General features: G+C 47.6%; 2 protein-coding genes across 31 annotated transcripts in view; one reads left to right on the top strand and one right to left on the bottom strand.

The window, feature by feature from the left end:
* Positions 1-11,507, top strand: part of MAPK8IP3 (mitogen-activated protein kinase 8 interacting protein 3) — a 73,121-nt gene extending 61,614 nt beyond the window's left edge. For 27 of the 30 annotated variants that reach the window (XM_053991964.1, XM_053991962.1, XM_053991960.1 and 24 more), the window contains 10 exons: positions 594-713; positions 982-1,062; positions 1,744-1,811; positions 2,898-3,046; positions 3,846-4,017; positions 4,116-4,229; positions 5,430-5,468; positions 7,039-7,218; positions 7,468-7,611; positions 8,621-11,507. In XM_053991964.1, coding sequence (XP_053847939.1) covers positions 594-713; positions 982-1,062; positions 1,744-1,811; positions 2,898-3,046; positions 3,846-4,017; positions 4,116-4,229; positions 5,430-5,468; positions 7,039-7,218; positions 7,468-7,611; positions 8,621-8,742 — 1,189 coding nt within the window. In that variant the 3' untranslated portion in view covers positions 8,743-11,507. The other 3 variants (XM_053991965.1, XM_053991945.1, XM_053991963.1) reach the window with 2 other exon arrangements.
* A 2,226-nt stretch (positions 11,508-13,733) lies between these two features.
* Positions 13,734-17,616, bottom strand: MRPS34 (mitochondrial ribosomal protein S34). Its single transcript, XM_053991553.1, has 4 exons — positions 15,724-17,616; positions 15,581-15,623; positions 14,476-14,747; positions 13,734-14,025 (listed from the first exon to the last, which is right to left on the bottom strand). The coding sequence occupies exons 1-4, from the start codon at positions 16,039-16,041 to the stop codon at positions 13,921-13,923; spliced, it is 738 nt and encodes a 245-aa protein (XP_053847528.1). The 5' UTR covers positions 16,042-17,616; the 3' UTR covers positions 13,734-13,920.
* Positions 17,617-17,789: the final 173 nt, after the last annotated feature.

Genomic DNA, 17,789 nt, shown 5'->3' with positions numbered 1-17,789 from the left:
TCAGCCTGCATCTGACTGGATCAGCTGTTAAAATGCAAATATTTGACCTCTCACTATGAACTTAGACCTGTGGTTAAGGCAGATCTCCCAAAGTACATGTACACTTCATGTTCTTACTGAAGGAGCTTACCGATATGTGTGTAGAAATTATGATTGATTTATTCTAGTAGTACCTCTGATGTGTTGTAAAAGTAACCAAGAAAGCATATTCACCACTCAAAAAGTTCTTAAGACAAACAAAGCTGATGTGATGGCCTGAAGAATAGGGTGGAAGTCTTGGATACAGATTGTTCCTGAATGCCGATGATGTTCTAAGTTGTTTCTGTTGAAGCTGGAAATGAACAGAGAAAATACTGTTTGTGTAACAGTCTTGCTAAACTCAGGCTCTGTAGATTTGAAATACTTGTTGGTAAGGGGAGGAGAAAGGAAATACTGTAAATTGCAGATTTGCAGGTGAAAACTACCAAAGAGAAGGAAGCAATTGGTGTCTTCAAGGGCCCATACCTGTTTGTGAATGCCAGGCTGTGGGCCTAGGTGGGCATTCTGTGCTCTGCTGCTGCTAAATCTCTAACACAGTTCTTTTGCCTCTTCAGGGAGAATGGGCAGCTGAAGATGGAGCCCAGCACAACACTGCCAGATCAGGAGTCAACCAGGGATGCTGGAAACTGCACCAGTGCCGCCCCCACCATGTGGCTGGGAGCTCAGAATGGCTGGTGTGTTCCCCTTGGGCTGGCAGATCTCTGTGTCACCTCCCTGCTCTGGGCTCTATTTTTCAAGTCCACGCACCTTTTGTTCACTGCTTGTTTCTGGAGAAGGTTCCCATTCCTCATTTCATTGCTCAGCTCACCATAGTCTCAGGGATTTAGCATCACTTTCTTACCTCACCTCCACCTTTCCTACCAGAAGGGAAGACTCAAACCTGGGCAGGCTGAAAGTGTGGGGCCCTGCTGCTAACCCTCCCCAATTTGTCCTTTCTCACAGGCTTTATGTGCACTCGGCTGTGTCCAGCTGGAAGAAGTGTCTGCACTCAATAAAGCTGAAGGACTCTGTGCTGAGCCTGGTGTAAGTGTGTGTTCCAAGGGACCTGAAGGAGAAGGTTCAGGGGCTGAGTGATGCTTTAGAGGGGGCTAGCAGCTCTTGGTCGTAGACTTACAGAATCACAGAATGGTTTGGGTTGGAACGGGCCTTAAAGATCCTCTTGTTTCAACTCCCTGCCATGAGTAAGGATACCTACCACTAGACCAGGTTGCTCATCCAAATTCCCAGCCTTGATCAGTTCCAAGGATGTGGCAGCCACAACTTTTTCTTTGCTTTCCTAAGTGCATTGTTTTGTGAGAGAAGTTTCCCAAGGTTTTTGTAATGGGAAAGCCTCATACCAACCCATTTTCCTGCTCAGTTGCGGTCTTGACCTGATTCAGTGAATACATGTCTAGCAATATCAGGAGGAAGTAAATGGGGAGGAGAAAGGCAAAATTTCACTGAGGGGTAAATTAGGGGGAATTTGTTGAAATTGATGGTGTTTGTATTGTGAAGGAGAAGAATTCCCTCAACAGAAAACTTACAAATGTGATCTTACTGCAGTGAAGGTAAGAGGTGTGACCTCTTGCAGGATGTTCCTGCAATGCTAAACTGACTGGGAACTCTGGAGACTATGTAAAGATGGTGTGTATGTATGGCAGGAAGAGTTTTTGAGTCCCCAATTTCTACTGCATTTTTTATGTATTTACTATCCTATTATTTCAGACATGTGAAAGGGAGGGTTCTGGTTGCTCTGGCAGATGGAACACTAGCCATATTCCATCGGGGAGAAGGTAAGAATCAATGTAATAGAGAAAACAAAATTTGGCTGAAAGTGTAGCAGTGGATTAAGTGCTCTTCCGGAGGTGAGGAAGTTGCTGGCTGCTGGGGTGCAAACACCGAGTTTAAACACAAGGCTATTATAATCGCTATCCCAAACCATCTCAGGTGTACTCTAACACCACTTCCTGAGCTTTTTTGAACAAAAATGTGTGTATGTTCTGTGTAGTACATGTGGAGTAAACGTGACACTTTTAGGAATACATATGCTGTGCAGTTGTTTGAGGTACACTTAGTAAATTCAATTTCTGGTCCTCTTCACTGCTATGGGTTTTGTTTCCCTATGGCTTGAGCAGTCTTAGCTATGTTCACATCTGACAGCACATGGGGATTTGCTAACTATGTCTAATGTTGGCATATAAGGAACTTAGTTATTCATTGAGTAGCACTTCATTCAGCAAGCAGAAATATAGACATTTCTGGGCTTGTGCAATTCAAATTTTGATTCAGCCTTTGTCATGAGCTCAAGCCTGACCATTGACACATCAAAATTGTTCCCATCAGAAATAAGATAAAGCTTCATGACATAGAGGCTTCTCGTCTGTGAAGAACACAATATCTGCCTGGTTAGTTAAAAATAAGAGTGAGAGAAGGATGATCTGATTCCTTTTCCTGGATTTAACACTTTGGGCGAATTATGTTATAGGTCTGTGATGTGAGGAAGCCTCATCACAAGGACTGTATGGCCCATTTCCTTTTAAGTTTCTGCATAGTCTTGTTCAGCTGTCTTCCCTCTTCTCTCACTGCTTTTGTTGTACTTGTTAGAGAAGCCTGTTCACTTCATTGCAATAAAGGATGTTTAAATTGGCCTGATTTGAGAGCTGTTGGACATCAAACTAAACTTTATCATTACATGTTTCATAAGGGTAAGGCTGTGCCCAAAGCAGGAGTCATAGGAAGGTCACAGACATAAGCAAACTGAGCATTTGAGTATCAGCTAAGCCTGTATACCAAGATACATATAGAAAGGTAGAGGATTCTGTTGTATGCTCACATGTCATGGAGGAGATGCATCTTCCCACACTTGTTTTTCACCTCAGATGGTCAGTGGGATCTCAGTAATTACCACCTGATGGATCTTGGCCACACTCACCACTCCATCCGTTGCATGGCTGTGGTCTATGATAGAGTCTGGTGTGGCTACAAGAACAAAATCCATGTTATCCAGCCGAAGACAATGCAGATTGAGGTAAGAGAGCACATACATGTCTATGTGTGCACACACTTGTGTTGTATTTATTCTTAACAGCTCTTGACCAAGATTGTCAGTCTGGGTCATGTTATGATCTAATCTGCCAGGGGTTATTTGTTCCTTCCTCCCTTTGCAGAGCATAAATTCTATCAGTAAGTCTAAACTGACAATTTTCTTTGCCTTTACTAGGGAGTCTATGGGGCTGTGTACTGTCCAAACATAGGTGTTTGTTTTCCAGTGACTCTTCACATATAATCTAAGGCTTCTCCATCTTTAGGCATAATGGTACAAAGGAACAGTACAGTTAGTAAGCCCCTGGGATCCCATTAAAGGGAAAACAATGTTTAGAGCCTTTTGGGTGAAAATCAGTACAGTGGTGTTGGTACAAATCGGAGAATGCTTGAAATAATTCTGATTGAGGAGAGAAGAAGTGCTGGATCTGAAGTTCACATTAGTGAGCCAAAGCAGTTTGATCCTTGGAATTTATCCTGGAGTTGTGTGTTTTCCTTCTCTGTCAAGTACATTGAAAGCTCTTGCTGTCTAAATGCCCTTGCTCCCGAAGTGGTCGGAAAAGACCATCAGTTCTGCAAAGCTGCCAGATAGCTGCTCAAGCAAAGGACTTTTTGTGTACAGTAATGAAGTGTACAGTAATGAACTGCTGGGATCAGCTGGCATTAACACAGCTTCTCCAAGATCTCTGGAACTCAAACAAGTGATCTCAGTTGAAAATTGAGTATATGTATATGTGGAATATAGATAATGGCAAAACTTCTGTGAACTCACATTGGTATTTTAGAAATCCTTTGATGCCCATCCTCGTCGGGAGAGCCAGGTGCGACAGCTGGCATGGATTGGAGATGGCGTGTGGGTTTCCATCCGTCTGGACTCCACGCTGAGGCTCTACCATGCCCACAGCCATCAACATTTGCAGGATGTCGACATTGAGCCTTACGTCAGCAAGATGCTAGGTGAGGGTCTGTTGCTTACTGAGCTCAAGGCAGAATTTGCGCAAAGCAGACCTTGCCCAAAGTCATCACTGACTGCCCAACTCATTCATGCTTCCTAGGCACTGGAAAGCTGGGCTTCTCCTTTGTGCGGATCACAGCCTTACTTATTGCTGGCAACCGCCTTTGGGTGGGCACCGGGAACGGTGTTGTCATCTCCATTCCCCTGACTGAGAGTAAGTGACATTTATTGAAAGTACTCTTGCATCCCCCCTAAAAAAAAGCTTTTAGGTGTTATTTGTGCAGCATGGCAGGTGGTTCAGGCAGGCTGATGCTTTCCTGACATTTCAGGGAGAAGAGCCCAGAGTATGAGCAGCCCTGGACCTTGACAGAGCAGAGTGATGTGAACTGATTCTGTAGCTAATGTGAAACAGGAGAAACAAAGCTTTGGGAATTGTAGTAAGTCTCCAAAAAGAGGTCATGGGATGAGAGGTCACCAGGAAGATCTCCTTAGAAATTCCACTTTGGCCTAGTCATCTAAATGTCTCCATAGCAGAATTTTCCAAAAACTGAGCTTAGAAAAGCTCCATTTACTCAGATTAGGGCTCAGCTTTATCAGACAAGTAGAAATAGGTATCCTACACCAAATCCAGCCTGGTGAGGGGACCCAGCAGTAAGAATAAATAGTTGACTCTCTGGAGCTGGAGGTTTAGTTGAAGCTCTTACTAGTCCTGTTCTGAACCTGCCTGTCAGTATCTTATTCTGAAGGTCTTATCCAGATCATCATGGGGAAGTAGGATTTGAGACTGATAGCAATTGCTTTCAACAGAAAGCAGCCAAATGTATGTTTCCTCACCAATGCTCACAGGAAAGCTGAGAAACAAATACCTCTTGTGTAAAAAGAGCAAACCTCTTGTAATCCTCCTGGAAGTCAGGTTTGGGATGGTCTCCTCTGAGGGCAATGAAGTTGGATATGCCTGAGGTTAACACCAGGAGGGCAGTGACATGGTCCTGTTCATGCATTGCAATTTTGGTTTTGTTTCTGAGTTCCTTTCTGAAGCCCATTCTGTCTTAAGGCTGCTGTCCTTGTTCTGAGTTAAACTTTTTCCCTGCTGTAAAACCAATTGCTTCATCTTTTGTGTGTTCCTGTAAAAAATGTGGTAAGCAAGAAAATCTCACTAAATATGTAGCAGTGGATCCTTGTGACACGGTCCCTCTCCCACCTCAGATGCCACATCTGTCCCTGTATGGTAAGAGCAAAGTGAGCAAGAACAGTGTTAGTATGAACTAATAGGAGCTTCTGTGGTGGTTTCTCTAGGTTTTATACTCTTTTTGTTGCCCCCAAATGATCTCCCAGTAATCACCTTTTTCTTCTCTCCCATCCTACCCATCACTTCCCGTGCCCCTCTGTGTTCCCACTCCCTGCCTGTGCCTAGCTGTAGTCCTCCACCGCGGCCAACTCCTTGGGCTCCGGGGTAAGTCCGTTGCCTCCCCTCCACAGCTGTGATTCCTTTTGCACCCATAGTCATTCTCCTACCTTCCATTCTGCCATTCAACTTCTCTTCATCCATTTTTTCTCATCACTCTTTTGTTTTAAGTTGCATTAGAGAACAGCAATCAGAGACAGTCATGTAAATATCCTCATTTCCCACAGCTATAAACAGTGTTTTCCATCTCATTGTTCATCTTTCTGGTTTTTTGTGTTAAGGATAATTATTCTTCAACAGTGATTCCCTTACTGTGGTAGACCAGTTTGAGATGGGGACAGGAAAGGTTCATTCAGTCAGAAGCAGGAAGCGGGAGTAGATTGTTTTTCCAAGGTCTCCCTTGGTCACCCTTTGTTTTCCAAGGATGCTTCTTTCGTCAGTTTCAGGCCGATGGCAGGCGGTGCTATGGCACCTGTCAGCTGTAAGTTATCAAACAAGATGTTGAACCCAAGGGGACTTGATAAGCATGAAGAATTGCTTAGGTTTGTGCCAGTTAAGGCAGGATCTCAGTTCAAATTCACGCCTTCCCAGGGTCAGAAATTAGAGGGGCTTTTTTCTCACTTAAAGACATTCATGTGGCTGTCCAGATGCATTATCAACACGTCTCCTCCTTTTAAAGCATCTGATACTAGTTGCAGTAAAAAGCCAGATACTGTACACACATTGACTCTCATTCTTCCATCAAAGTATTTGTACTTGTCCCACTGTCCTGGCTTGAGCCTGATAGGGAAAAGTCTCTTTTGTCCAAGTCACGTAACTTGAAATTCACCCAAAGTTAAAACACAGAACTACAGATAATTAACGGAGCAATCAACCTCTCTCACAGAAAAATGAAAACTGCCTAGTTTAATACTGTTCCTGTTGTACTGACATGGGTGCATGCAGAAGGAAAGCATCTCCCACCCTGAGCTCAGAGCACTGTTGCTTGGTGAGTGGAAACTGTCACATTCTGGGAGCCTGGTCATGAAGGATACTGGGCCCTGAGCCCTCCTTGGAAGCTGTGGATGGTGAGCATCTGAAAGATGTTCATTGCTGGAGTAGCTGACAATGTGGTGTCGTGGTTAAATCAAGAAATGAGGAAGGACATCCACTTCTGTGATGGCTCTGGGTGGGCTGAGAGGCTTCACTGGGCCCAGAGACTGCTTTCAGCAGCATGTGTGTTCATTACTGGGCATGAGCAAAGGACTCGACTTGGAAGTTGAGCAACGTCACTAATCCAGAGCAGGAATTCTCCTCCAGGTGCCTTCTGGGGACAGTGGACACTTTGGGTACCCTGCCAGCTACAAAAGACCAAGGCTGATCCTAGGACAGCGGGTCATTTCTGGAGGCTGGACAGGATCACTGCTGGTGACACCAGTCTAGCTTGCCCCAGGCTAAAAGAGAGGGACTGTGTAATCTGCTGTGGTCTCCTCCATCACATCATTCATAAAAGACCTTTAAAGAGACCTGCACGTTTAAAACTTTTCCTTCACGGCTCATGATTTTTTCTCTCTGATTGAGTCCCTTCTGTAAAGGGGACTCAAAGCTATCACTGATGGTGTTCTTGCTCCGTCTCCAGCCAACAAGACTTCACCAACCTCTGGAGAGGGCAGTCGCTCTGGTGGGGTCATCCACGTGTATGGTGATGATAACAGTGACAAATCTGCCAGCAGCTTCATTCCCTACTGCTCCATGGCTCAGGCACAGCTCTGCTTCCATGGCCACCGTGATGCTGTCAAGTTCTTTGTCTCTGTGCCAGGTAAGCACAGCTCTCCTTCAGCAGGTGCTTGTCCCTCCATCCCTTTTGTAGCAGGGGCTTGAGCTGGTCTGCAGCAGACTAGGGTCCAGGCCATGGCTGGCACTCCTGTGGTTCACACATCTGTATTTATACTGGAGTGACTACCAGATTTGACTAGCAGAAAGAATTGGTCTGCACAATGTGTTTGTATGCATGTGAACTGTGTGGGGGCTGAGCAGAGGCACCGACAGCACCTCTGTCCTCTCCTAGGCAACGTCCTTGCGACCCTGAATGGGAGTGTGTTGGACAGCCCTTCGGAGAACCCCAGCACAGCAGCCACTGAGACTGAGGGTCAGAAGCTAAAGAACGTCCTGGTGCTGAGTGGAGGAGAAGGGTATATCGATTTCCGGATTGGTAAGTCCCCTTGGTGGGAGGCATCTGGAAAGTGGGTGCATAGCTGTGGTCATGGAGAGAGGCATCACTGTTGTGGAGAACCAAAGCAAAAAAGCCCCATACTGTTTCTCCTGCATTTGGCTGTGAGGGTAAATAAGGATGTTCCTTGCACAGCACAAGGCTGTCAACCTGTGCCCTGTGGCTGCAGTGCCACATGGCTGTAGTGATGCCTACAAAATCAAGAACAAAACAACACAGTTTTGAGACGATATTAATATAGGAAGTAATATAAAAACAGGTCCTTAACTGGAGGCCTCCAGGTACAAGATACACACATGATACAGGATTTCTACGCTTTTGTAAGTTAAACAAATTAGCATAATTAACAAATATCGTCCAATTAGAAGAGCAGTTGGTTAGGTAATTTTCCCCAGGTTCTGCCCCACTGGAGTTGATCCAAGAGCTTTGCCCCACATTTATTACATCTGTGATGCATGGTAAAAAGCAAGATGTCCTTGGTTGACTAAAGAGACTAGACTAAATAGTATTTCAGGAATATGTTAGAAGGTTAGCTTACTGTTCTAAAATGTAGGGGGAAAGAGTAGGAAAAGTACTGGGAGCTACAGCCATGCATTAGCAATCTACAAAGCAACAAATACATTAAAACTATCATAAAATAGCATCAGTATGAATGGCTTTGGAAAGAACAAATGCATCTGTGCCACTGGCTCCAAATATTGCTTCCCCACTACAATTGCCCATGCTGCTGAGGGTGCTCTGTGTGTAAAAATTGGCTTCCCTGAAAGGAAGGGTGTTTTTTGCTGCTGCTGGAGCTAGTTTGTCCCATCCATGCAGTCCAGCTTCAGAAACGAATGGGGTTGCTGTAAATGTTCTCCAGGCACAGAGAAAGATCTCAGTTCACAGAATCTGTTATCAGACTGCTGGGACTATAAAAGGGGTGTTGGCCTCTTTAGAGTATTCCAGAGCATTTTCTTTCCTGCCATTTTTACTCTCTGCGTTCTCTCTTCAGGGGATGGAGAAGATGATGAGACAGAAGAGAATGCGGGAGATGCCACCCAGGTGAAGCCAGTACTTTCCAAGGCTGAACGGAGCCACATTATTGTGTGGCAGGTATCATACATCCCTGAGTGAGAATTCCTCTTTTCCCACAATGTAAGTGTCCCTCCTCCCACCTGAATGCCACGATGTACATACAGAACGCCTGCATTATAACTCCTGTTGGAAACTGACCCTGGACAACTGCAACGGTTCCTGCCTTGGACTGTGACCCCCTTGAATCTCTGAACTCGTAGCTTTCAACTCGGGCCCGTATGCTTTTGGCGTGGTTAGGTTCTTGTTCTGCTCTGGAGCTGGCATCTAAAAGGAGAGAAATGGCAGTACACCATGGAGGGAGCTTGGAGCCAGGACTGTGGGAAACCTTTGCCCAGTGTCAGGAGGGGCAGCTGGAGGGGGTGGCTCAGGTTCTTGGGCAGGTTGCCTCACTCCCACCTGCATGAGAAAGAAGTGCGTCCCCAGGCATTCCCTGCCAAAGCAGTGATGGTGAATCACTTCTGCAGCACCCCAGCAGAAATCCTTCTATTTCACCAGTAGACTCTTCATCTTATCCTTATTCACCCTTAAGCACAGAATAATATCCTCTGGTCTTAGAGCAACAAAGGGTCCAAGGAAGCCTCCAAAGAGCATCGTGGTTTCAGCAGCACTTCGGCTGTGGGGCTGAAGAAGGCAGCAGCACCCTTATTGTGGGGATCACATCCTCCATCTTTGCAGGGGGAAAGTCCCTTCCTCTGCTGCTGCTGTTGCCTCAGCAGTCACATGCTGGGTGCCTGCCTGTGTGCGTCCCAAGAGAATTGTTTGGTGGGCTCAGATGGAAGGTAGGTGTTTGATTGTCAAGGCCAAACAGCAGTAGTAGCAAAAGGGTACCAGAATGTTGCTTTTTTAAGAAAAGGCAAGGCTTTTAACTCTCCCTTCCAAAAAAAGCCATACAGAAAAAAATTCCTGAGTTCATTCTGAAAGGTTCATGTGGTTATCTCTGCATTGCATTTGGTGGCTTTTAAAAGACAGGTGAGGGGAGATGGTGTTGATCTGCTGTGAGTTCTGCATTAACACATTGAGATTGCCTCATCTCAAGGCTGTATCTACTTTTTAGGACATGCTGGAAGGAGATCTCTTTTCACAGAGACCTGGAAAACAGAGACTTGGCAGTTGGTTAGGACAAGTGCAGTCAAGGCTATGTCTCACCTGATGTCACACAGCAAAAGAATTGAGGCTAGATTCCTGACATCTTTTACGTAATATCACAAGCACTGACTATGCTAGTAAGATGTTTTAAAAGCTGGAAATTTCTGACTCCTGGAAAAAATTGACAGCCCCCAAGAAAAATGGTGATAGCGCTTTCCGTCTAAGCAATGCTGATTGCAGATGTGCATCCTGGTTACAAAAGAAGCAGCAAAAACTGGGGCCAGGGAGAGTGGTTTTGAGCTCAAGATGCAGAATATGAAAGTTACAGGTGTAGAGACAATGGTGTGTTCTCCCTTTCTGACATAGTCTCACAAGGACAAATTCTGTCCCTTGAACATTCTTTCCTGGCTGTGCAGGAGTAGGACAAGTTGCATTTGTTAGTGATGAATTTGGAAGCTCCTGGTGGTCCTCTTGTTTTTTGCCTGACCTGTACAGCACTCCAGGGTTCACAGAGATGTCCTTGTGACAGTATGGGGACAACTGGGCAAGCCTCCATCTCCTGGAAAGCTCCCTGCTGTGTCCTGTGCTTGCTGCCATGGACCAGGCTTGCAGATCCTGGTGTACTGCAGGGATGCCATATTCCCAGGGGATGCTCTAACATGTGGCATCTCTCCTGATACAGCAGCACCTAAACAATTTTTGTATCCACAGTTCAGGAGAGGTTGTGGCATACATTTTCTCTGCTGGAAGGCAAGAGACATCTCTGGTGAACAGAAGCCTCAGCCAGCCACAGTGGTGCCTATGCTACGTGTGAGCAGTGCTGGTAACATGTACCCATCACACCACTCCTCCCCAAGGCAGGAATCCAGCCAGAGGGCATCTTCCAGGCATCCGCATACTGGGCTCTGTGACTGGCACGAGGTTACGGGATACATGGAGCCACCACCTGCATGCCAGGAGACCTTTCACCAGGGACATTTTGCTGGGGCACTGCTGATCATGCCAGGCTTCTCATTCACTTTCACCATATGCTTTCTGCTAGGAAGACCTCTTTGGATCCCAACACAGAGCGCATTGAAGTAAACAATATAACATTTAGAGGACAGATTCCACTGTCATGTAATAGTTCATCAGTTAGGGCCAGGCAAATTTCAGAATTTGGGCTAGTTAAAGGGAAAAAGAAGCCCTGGTAGGGTTCAGTTCCTTAACTCTGTTAGTTCTTTCATAGAAAAGTCAGATTTGCAACATTTGTGCCACTGACTGTTCTGTATCTGGTATGAGCAGTTGAAGGGACAGCACTTGATCTCCTGTCACCCACTGGGCCCTAACAACACATGGGAATCTTCCATCAGATTCCTTTCCAGCTCAATGCCATGGTTTCCTCCAAGAGAAGCACATGGCCCAGAGGGGCAGCTGCAGGGGGAGACCCAGCCTCTGCTGATAGCTCCTGTAGCCTTGGGTTGCTGCTGGGCATTGAGGTGAGAACTAACTGGCTTCAGTACGCTTCTCTGTCATATCTCCACTGTGATGTATGTAAAGTATCTTGTATGTTACAAAAGGATTTTTAAAAGTGTCTTAAGGCCTGTAAACTCCGCTGTTTGGTCTGAAGATGGCATTCTGTAAAGAGCCTGCTGTACGAATATATTCCCATGCTTTGTCCCCTATGCTGTCAACAACAAACCGTATCTGTTCTGTATGTAATAAACATGTTAACATCAGCTTGGGCAGCATGTTGTGTTCCTATGAAGGCACTGGAATTGCTGCTCAGTCTTTAACAGGACACTTGCAAGGGTGGGAATGCAGCTCAAGTGTTCCCTGTTGAGCATTTCAGTGGCAAGAAATGAAATGTGGATGGCTCACAAGATCAGAGCAGAAGGGGCTGGTCCAGCAAGCAACAGTGCAATCTGTAACTTGTACCAGCAGCAGAAATAAAAGGTGGAAATATAAGGTGGCACAACTTCAGAAATAGAAGCTGGAGCAGAGAAGCTTTCACTTGCTGGCTTGCTGGAACTTCAGTCAGGGTGGCCCTTTCAGGCCACCAGGAACTGCCAGGGATAACACATCAGGTCAGTTTTCAACACTGTTCAGGGTGGCACTGCACAGTCCCAATATGCATCATTCGACTGTGGGGAGCCCCTCAGTCCCAGGAGCATTTGGACACCTTCATAGTTATTTTGTAGAACTGCATCGATTCAAGGGCTAGACATGGCAATGAGCCATGTCCTTGAGACTGGAGAGGAGCATCATCTGCCCCAAGCAGTGAGCCCTAAGGTGAGTCACCTCTGTGACCAGCACACGCACTGTGGTGTGACACAGGCCAGGGTGTAGTACAACTGGCAATGCCTCTGCAGTTAATGGGGGCACCTCAACAATGAGGTTTGGAAACGTGTGCTGCAATCAGTGCTAAATCCCTGGGGCTGCACCCTTTGAAAAACAGCCAGGAGCAGTTTCAGCAGGGCCCTGGGTGAAGTACAGCCATGTCTAGTGGCTAAGGAAGGAGGTCACTGCCAACACCCTTCAAACAATCCCCCCACGTTGGCAAACAATCTGTGAGGAAATGTACAAGTTTGGGAGGCTCATCAGAACTCACAGCATGTTCTGGGTGTGGAATCCAACACATGGCAAACAGGCTGTGCAGCATCCCATAAGGGACCTTCACTATCAGGGAAAGGCTCACAGGCTCCCCAGAGCTCTGTGAGAAGACACCCATTTCCCCATTTCATGACCCTGAGCTCACCAGCAGGTCCTAACTGTCATGGTAAGTGCCACCTAGACCCCCACCTGTACAGGGGCCCTTTCCTCCTGTGACCCAGGAGCCTCATTGAAGCACAACCTGAGGTCTTCAACATGTAACTGTGTCAGTCTCCAGCCGCTCCTGGATGGACTCCTTGGACCCAGGGGGCTGGATTTTGACTACATCATCTTCAGAGATCCCACCTCACCCAAGCTGCTGCTGGGTGAGTCTATGCCTTATCAGCTCCATCTGCTTTTGCTGTTGGCTTGGCTCCCTGGCTTGGCTCCCTTTACATACTTTGATCATGGGTCATTTCTTGCCTTTCTGGAGCTGCTGTGACCAGCACTTATGTCTGCCCACTGAGGTCAGATTCTGTGTGCCCCCTCAGGGAGACACTTCCTCTGCTGGTGCTACATTTAGATCCCAGGTGTGCAGAACAGAGGACTAGACTATTCTACTCATCCCATCTGACTCACATCTCTCTCCCATCTCCCTTGTTCTTGGTTTGTGTTCAGAACCTCAATCATGGTGCGGACAGGAATGCAACAGCTCAGCTCAGTGCCCAGCAGTGGAGACTAAGAATCAGACAAACTACCTTCCAGCCACAGCAACTGCCATGGAAAGGCTCACAGCCTCAAACTGTGCCTTTAATACTACTCCTGATTCTCCCTCTCCTGGATTCTCCCATTCCTTCTGAAGCGAGATCTGGCACGTGCTCTGCAGTGCTCCTGCCACAACAAGGCAGGCTCAGTTCTGCTCCTTGTCACAGGACCTTGTGAGCTTCCTTCATATCCCATAGCATCTTAACCCTTCAGGAACCTCTGGTGAGGAACCCTACGGAAATACAGGTAGCCAATGTCAATCTGTGTGCTCCTGCCTGATGACAGCCATTTCCTGCTGGCTGGGGTTTCATGTTCCCAGCTTCACCAGGCCACACATACTGGGGTGGAGCAGAGTCCAGTTTGTGCTACCCTCAGAAATCCCTTCAGGCTATTTGTGATTTCAGCATGCTGCAGTAAATGGAACACCACCTCCTGACTACCTGCAGACACAGGAACTAAACAGTTACTTCTGCAGGGAATTGATGTATAGAGCTGAACAGCTCTTGTGCTCCTTCCACCCACGCCCAGACCAGACCCTCCAACAGCCTTTGACACAGCAGCAGCATCTGCAGCCACTGCAAGAGAAGATGAAATGCCATGAACTGTGCTCAGGAGCTGCATCTTTTAATGTTCATAACATGCTGCCCTGGAACAGGGGTAATTTACAATTGGCTTCAAATGGTAAGAGCCAATACCACCTCCTTTGCATCAACAGAACTAAAATAATTTCCCCTATCTCTTGACAGCCATATTTGGGAGTAAGAGAGATAGCTTTGGATTATCTTAGTATTGAAGTCATGTTCCTCGCTTCTTGCTCACACTGCCTTCTGCAGTGTTCAGAGAATCAGATGCTGTGCCTGAGGTAATGGCTCTCCATTTGGCTGTCATGATGTCCAGGCACTGAAAAAAAAAAATCATGAGTTTTCTTAGAACTGTGCTGCAGAATTAAGAAAACATTTATTTCCATTTGCAGATACATTTTCTCAGAGCTCTGTGAAATACTGTGATATTCACAGTAATTTTTCTGTGATTCATGCAGGACCCAAGTTACATAAAAAATATTATGCTCCAAAGAACTGCAGCTGGCTGACTGAAGCTGAAGTGTATTTAGAGACTATCCAGGGAGCCAAGAAGACCCTTCTGCTTACTGAAACCAAAGTTATGGAAGAAGAGTCTGAATATATCTGCATCTTCCCTTTCAGATGAGGTGGCTGTACAGGGCTGAAGAGAAAGCTGGAAACATCCTGGCACAATGGGCACAGAGGGGCTCTTTAAGACCCTTTGTGCACTGAGCTACTAATAGGCAGTGAGAGCACATGGGCTGCTTAGGACACTAAGAAGTCTCTATACCAGTGTCCCAGTAGCTTTTTTCTTTGCCCACTCTTGAGGAGAGGCCAGGACCTTCTCCAGATCAATATTTGGCTCTTCCATGATTGGTCTTCCCTCCTTCTGCCACTGTGCAAGGATCATGGCTCGGAGCAGTGGTGGGTATGGCAGGAACCGAACAGTCGCCTCAGGCACTGGGGTGAATTTCTTGAAGGCTTCCTCCTCGTGTTTGGGCACCATACGCCAGTCATGGTACATGGCTTTGTCGATCTCCCTCACTTCCTCTTCAGTTTTGCCTGGGAAAAGACAATGAACACCAGTGGGTAACACCATCACAATAAACTGCCTCCAGACACAGCAAGTGTCAACTCTTTGGCACCAAAAATGCTACAAAAGGGAAGAGTAATCAGAGTTTTCAAAAGGCTGAACAAATTATTCCCTGCTATACTACAGGATCTCACTTCCGTCATTGAGAATCGAAATAGAAATAGAAACGGGTTCCAGCTATGTGGATGACTCCCTCTCTTAAAGCTTTGCTTTGTCTCTCTCAAATTCCATTTCCATGGCTAAGGAACAAGACTAATTTCTCCCTACACTGATGAAAGCTTCCTGGAAAACTAAGTGTTAAAAGTGCTTAACAACTTAAAAACCTTTGAATGAGTACTATTTCAGTAATTCCAGTAAGGGAAAATTGTATACTTAATATAAAGCAACTCTAAAAAGGAAAATTCACTCATACAACTCCAATCATTAATTTAAAATTCCAGTAACACAACTTACTTGCCATTGCACTTTTTCCTTTTTAGAAACGATTTAAATTGGAATATCCTCATGCTCATACTGTGTCTTGCTTTGAAAGTCCCAGAACAGTCTGTCAGCTCATCTAATATGCTTTTAGTGCTGCTGTTCCCCAAGGTCATACTGCACTGGCTCTCCCACAGCATTCCTTGGAAAGACATTCTGAAGGGGGTAGATTCCTAGCCTTTAAAATGCAAGGAATTTCTTTTCCCATTAGAATATCTGAGAAAAACAAATTTCCCAGTCAGGGAGCCCGCGGTTTCCCTGCCACCCTCACGCACCCGTGCTCTCTAGCTCTGCCCCCATGTGTGGGAAAACGAGCCGGTTTTACCTTTGAAGGTCAGGTAGCCCCAGGCTCTTCCATGGTCCATGTTCTGCAAAGAAAAGAGGAAGCTGTTGAGGGTGGGTCGCGGCGGGGTGGAGGGCGGGAGGGGGCAGGGCGCGGCGGGGCGACGGGCGGGAGGGGGCAGGTACCTCGGCCATGTAGTCCGCCTTCACCTTGGTGACGACCCAGTAGCAGGGCTCGTGGTGCGCCCACAGCCAGGACTTGCGGGTGACGGTGCGGCCCACGCCGAAGCGCGGCAGGCGGCAGAGCAGCGCAAACAGTCGGTTCTCGTTCCGCACGTCCTCCCAGGCTCGCACGGGCAGCCGTTTCTGCGTTAGCGGCCGCCGCATGGTCTCGTAGTCCACAGCGAAGCGCTGAGAGTCCCGTGGCCGATCCTTCAGCTCCCGGTACTCGCGGATCTTCTTGGCCATGGCGGCGATGGGCCGGTGCAGTTTCTTGCGGGCCATGCCGGCGGCCGAAGGCGCGGAGGGAGCACAACCGAACGCCGCACCCGGATCCACTGCTCCCGCCTCTCCCGGAAGCCGTGCCGGGCCCCGCGGAAGTCTCCCCGCCCGTCGCCAGGGTCAACCGCAGCGTTCCGCTGGCCCAGCCGCCCGCGGTGGGTGCTCTCAGGCTGCTGCCCGCAGAGCGCGCCGCGGCCCCTGGCCGTGGTGCAGACCCGCCGGTGCCCGCAGGTACGGTGTGCTAGGCGGCTCTCGGGGGAGCCGGGCTTGCTTGTTGAGAAGCATCTGAACAGTGTCTGGTTTAGAAAAATCTGAGCAGATTCAGCTATGTCAGATAACGTTCAAAACCTGAGTAAACCAGGTTTCAGGAAGATTAAAGCAACACATCTGGCCCAGGTCTTCAGTCAGAGGCTGGGCCACGAGCAGCAGCTGCGTCATGGAACTCCCTACCAGGATGAGACAAATTCCTCTGAGCTGCTCCAGCCATGGAATGCCAGCAGAGTGAGGCTACACTTTGAATGAGTAGTCTTTAAGTAAAAACTGCATAGATCAGGCCTTGGATTTTGGCTATAGACTGGTCAATTAAATGTGACAGAAGACTTTTATTTTTTTCATTGAAATCCGTATCTTAAATTAAAGGAAGCACAGCAATTCCAGTGCTACTGCTAAGTCCTACACTGAAGGCATTCAGGATACTGAGTGGGTTTTCCCAGCAGCCAAGATCAATGTGTGAGGAGAAAGGGGTGTGTACATGTGTGCTGCACACTAAAAAAGTAAACCACACATTAAAAAGGTTGACAGTGCTCTTAAGACTAATATGGTGCATCTCTTGAAAAAAGACAGGGGCACAGGAGTAAGCAGGAGGTACCTGATTAATTTGAGAGACACTGGTTTAAAATAAAATACTTGATCTCAATCCATCCAAATTTGGGGGAAATATCAGAGCAGTTAAGCCACTTATTACAGGGTACAGAGTTGGGAGCTTGTACCCAGGGGTTGTGCAGCACAAGGATCAAGCTCCTTTCTGTTTAAGGCCTTTACACATCAGTTTCTGAGTCCACAGAGCAGAAGAGATGACAAGAATGCTTGAAAAAATGTGGAATTGGCTGTGTTGGATGGACAGAAATGAAAGACATCACCACACACAGCAAGTCATCAGGGAAACGATGCAGCTCCATAACAGCCGACCATATAGTTCTCCCCCTGCCCGGGAGAACGAGCGCAAATCATGTTCCAGATCCGCCACTTCTGGTGTGACTCCGCGGGGCTAGCGGGGGATACATATGCAGTCCGAGGGCAGCGAGCAACGGCAGCAACAGAGCCCTTCGGTTTCTGCTTCTTAAGGGGAATTCTATCAAAGGAACCGCTGTTCATTCGGGGGTGCTGCAGTGCCTTTCGCTGCCCCGGCACAAACACGGGCTCCGCCAGGGACGGGGGCGGCAGCCACCACCAGAGCGCCCCACGGGCCGCCACCGGCACTTCCAACGACGCGCTTGGTACACGGTGCTCCTTCCACCGACACTTCCGACGATGCGCTCCACGCCGAGCTCCCACGAAACAGCCCCTTCAAACCCACGGCGGGGGAGCAGCCCCGTGTACATCCGACAGAACGACCTGGGCTAGGCTGGGCTGGGCTGGGCTGGGCTGGGCTGGGCTGAGCGCCGCTCCTGCCTCGGCCCCGCCCCTGCCCCGCACGCCAATGGGAGCCGCCGCCGTCACGGCGTCGCGGGGGAGGGGGGCTGCCTCTGACT

The sequence above is a fragment of the Vidua macroura genome, chromosome 16 (genome assembly GCF_024509145.1).
Source record: "Vidua macroura isolate BioBank_ID:100142 chromosome 16, ASM2450914v1, whole genome shotgun sequence".
In the NCBI taxonomy this organism is placed as follows: domain Eukaryota; kingdom Metazoa; phylum Chordata; class Aves; order Passeriformes; family Viduidae; genus Vidua; species Vidua macroura.
This window is presented reverse-complemented; position numbering and strand designations above follow the sequence as displayed.